General features: G+C 33.1%; 1 protein-coding gene and 1 long non-coding RNA gene across 4 annotated transcripts in view; one reads left to right on the top strand and one right to left on the bottom strand.

Annotated features, from left to right (window-relative positions):
* LOC136796350 (uncharacterized) overlaps window positions 1-3682 on the bottom strand; it is a 201575-nt gene that overhangs the window by 180427 nt on the left and 17466 nt on the right. The window lies entirely within an intron of this gene.
* Window positions 735-3653, top strand: LOC106677611 (transcription factor Adf-1). Its single transcript, XM_014415645.2, has 2 exons — window positions 735-1019; window positions 2924-3653. Exons 1-2 carry the CDS (start codon window positions 887-889, stop codon window positions 3583-3585), a joined length of 795 nt encoding a protein of 264 aa, XP_014271131.1. The 5' UTR covers window positions 735-886; the 3' UTR covers window positions 3586-3653.

The following is a 3682-nucleotide window of genomic DNA, read 5'->3' as shown; positions in this document are numbered from 1 at the left end:
TTAAGTACCAACAAAAGAAAAAGGTTGTATTTAATTTGATTTATGACACACAAACGTGATGCAAAGCAAGAATTAATGTTTTATTTTCTGTTTTAGAGGTATCGGAAAAAATATATAATATATGTTACTGAAAATGATGTATAAACATTTATATATATTAAAATAAAAAATAATAAAAAGGAAAGATTGCCAGTTGACATCAGAACGGCATTCTTATCAGCCCTGACGAAGACCTACAAAGCGGGACGAAACGTTGGTTAACAAAAAATAGTTTTTTGTTACTATTTTAAAACCTTTATTAACCGCCACCCGAAGTATCTTCTTCCAATCTAATAAAAAAAGAAATTCAACTAAGTATTCGATTGTACAAATATATATATACATACATATATGTATATTATTTTCAGAATAAGAATATATTGTTACTAAGACTTTCACTAATTTTAAGTAACTCTTCAAAAATGTTTTTGAATATTCTATTCAAGTAGTTTTCTAAGCTTAAATAATGAGAATCAAATTTTATAATAATTTGTTACTATATGGTGTAAACATAATAAATGGGTAAATAATTCTATAAATAATAATTTAGCATGGATAAATATTAAAATTACAATCAACGTCATAATCTTCCAGTTTATATTTATTTATAAAATAGAATTTAGTCTTTATTTATAAACAAACCATTGTCTTTTCTATTCATAGAACAAGTTAGGCGTTTAATGGAAGCAGAGTGATTCGTCCATATTCGTCCGGGTACGCCCGAACAATCCCAATGCCAAGCAGTCGTATACACACCGTCCTTGGTGAGGGTCGTTCGTCCGTATTCGTGCGTATAGCTACGTATATGGGTACATTAACGAATAAAATTTCAAATTAATGTTTCGACATGGACTGTGAAAGACTTATAGAATTAGTTCAGGAAAGGAGGAGTCTTTGGGACCCAAAGGAAAAAAATTACCACGTGAGGAGTGTTCAAAAGAAGCTGTGGCAAGAAGTTGCTAATGAAATAAATGAATCAGGTAAATCTCATTAATTTTTTTATATCAATTTTTTCTATTTTTTAAAAAAAATATATAGAAAAGATTTTAGCGAATCTAGGCATTTTTAAGTATGTTGATGTATTACTGTAATGTATTACATTAATGTAAATAACACACGTTATGTTAGTGCATTATTTTTTTCGTACCATCCATTATTAATACATTCATTTAATACATCCATGCATATAACAGTATGTGAAATATTGGCTTATTATTATAAGGTTATATTATTATTGCTGATTGAAAATTATGACAATGCAACTATGTTTGCATATAATTATTGTGACTAATGAGAATTATTACTGTTTACAATATAATTTGAAATTATTCTCGCATTTTACATGTTAGAAAACAAACTGTAAAATCTGAGGATTGAATTTGAGTTAATCCTGTTGTGATATTTTGTAAATAGTTCAATTTTAGTGATGGAATTGCTGTTAATAAATTAAATCATTTGAACATTGCCTTTGCATGTTTTGAAGTTTCTTCTTAACCTTCTTAGAAGTATATTCGGTAGAATAAACGGCATTTATGTATGTTATTGTGGTATGATATATGGTGTCCTTTTTGAAGGATGCATAAAATTTTTGTTAATGGAAATACCAAATGCCCCTTCAACAGTATATATTACCAGAAACAAACTTTAATTTCAAGTTTCTTAACATGATCTGACGCTTTTTCAGGATAAGGGTGCATTAGTTTTAAGGCTTACAATTCATGCTGGACGAGAACCTGAATCGCAGTCCAGTTATTTTGTTTTACATGCCACTTTCATTGGGAGCGACTGGCTCAGTGGCAAGACATTGTGCTACTAACTTTAAGGATCTGTGTTCGAATCTCGCTGTGGCATTATTTTGTATTTTACTGTGGCTGTGAGCCTGTGTTCGGGAGCCCTCCGAGGTACACTCAGTCTCATGAAGTGGGTACCCTTAATTGGGTAAAGGATGAGTGTGATACGGACCAGATCATCTCCTTGTACAACCGTTTGTCTAGTAAAAGTACTTCATTACAAATTACAGCATACTTGACCCTTCATAGGTTGTAGCGGTACAGATTTGATTTTAATTTCATGACACTATGTTCTTGTTTGTTCAACACTAACAACAATAATAATCATTTATTCTAACTTTTTAACTTTAAATCCACCATCCATAAAGACCTTAATGTTCCTTATGTAACCGATCTAGCCCGAACCCGATATTATTCCTTCCATAATAAACTCCCTAACCACCCAAACCCACTCGTTTCTAACCTTGCTTCCTCTTCCATTCCTGGCAATCCTCCGAGGCGCCTGAAAAGAAGATGGCCTCGTGACCTCAAACTGTTTTTAGAGTTCTACTACTGGGTAGTTTCTCTACATCCTGTATCATATCATTATGTCATTATGATCAAATTTACTGGTTGTATTTTTTTATACAGTTGTAAATATCAATAAATAAAATTTAAAAAAACAAAAACAAACTTTAAATCCTCTGTACTCGTTTTGCTATGTGTTAGATATGACATCCAGCCCCCTGATCGTATACGTCTGCTCTCGCCTCCAGGATATTAGACAAAATTTCTTTAAAAACGAGACAGAGTGGTCGAAGTTCACGATTCTTTATTAGACTGCCAGAACCCTTATGTTGAAAGAGCGGAAGTAAAAAAACAAAAAAGTTTGTCACAATTGTTCAAAGTGGTTCGGCCGAGCTCGAAAAGGTTTGTACTATAGTAAAGAATCGCAAAATGGAGTTTGTGGTTTGTTATCCAACAGTTTTATCGTATATGGACGGCTAAGTCTGTCCACAGGTACATTATACATTTCATCATTTTTTTTATTTTTTTAAAGAAAAAGATAAGATTATTATTAATGAAGGACTGACAAAAAAATTCTTTTTTTTCAGTTGACTCGCTCAAGAAGAGATGGAGAGGACTACGGGACACATTTCGAAAGGAGTTAAAAAAAGAAGTGAATTCGAAAAGTGAGAGTGGAGGTGATGGTTATCGAAAGTCCTCGTGGCCCTTTTTCAGCCTCCTATATTTCTTAGCAGACACAATCCATCTTGGCAACACGGAAAATAGTATATCTGCAGTCGAAGAAGAAGAGGAATCTCAAACTCATTCGGACTCTTTCTACGAGCCTCACCATCACTCTAGTTCCACCCAATGTACCATTTTGGCCACCCCTTGGACTCACGATGACAATGAACCCTCAACAGCAAATGGTCAGCTTAGACAAAGTCCATTAAAAAAGAAAAGAAAATTCTCCAGGGATGAATGCTCGTACTATGATGAAACATTTCAATCTAAAAATGGTATGTACTTAGAAGAACGAAGAAAAGTAGATAAAGAGGCAGACCAGCACTTCCTCAATAGCTTACTACCATTTTTAAACGATATTCCACAAAACAGAAAATTGGTCGTGCGGACCAAGATAATGGAGGTATTGATCGAGGAATTGAATGGAAGAGAAAACTCTTCTCATCAACTCTCTCATCGTTTCGCTTCACCTACCGCTCCTTCTACACCTGCCAGCACAATTGTTTCAGACTGTAATGAGAATTAAGAAGACTATCTTCATCGGTTTGATCCTTCAATGTAAATAAAGTAATATTAAATTGTTTGTGCCATTAACGAGTGTTTGTATATATTCCATAAAAAAA

The sequence above is a fragment of the Halyomorpha halys genome, unplaced genomic scaffold (genome assembly GCF_000696795.3).
Source record: "Halyomorpha halys isolate HHAL.00 unplaced genomic scaffold, Hhal_1.1 Scaffold8.1, whole genome shotgun sequence".
NCBI classification, from domain to species: Eukaryota; Metazoa; Arthropoda; class Insecta; order Hemiptera; family Pentatomidae; genus Halyomorpha; species Halyomorpha halys.
This window is presented reverse-complemented; position numbering and strand designations above follow the sequence as displayed.

Bases quoted from the DNA above. Each gene is read 5' to 3' on its own strand.
- LOC106677611 (XM_014415645.2), top strand. From the start codon at position 887: ATGGACTGTGAAAGACTTATAGAATTAGTTCAGGAAAGGAGGAGTCTT. The intron at 1,020-2,923 runs GTAAATCTCATT...CTTTTTTTTCAG, and splicing joins TAATGAAATAAATGAATCAG to TTGACTCGCTCAAGAAGAGA.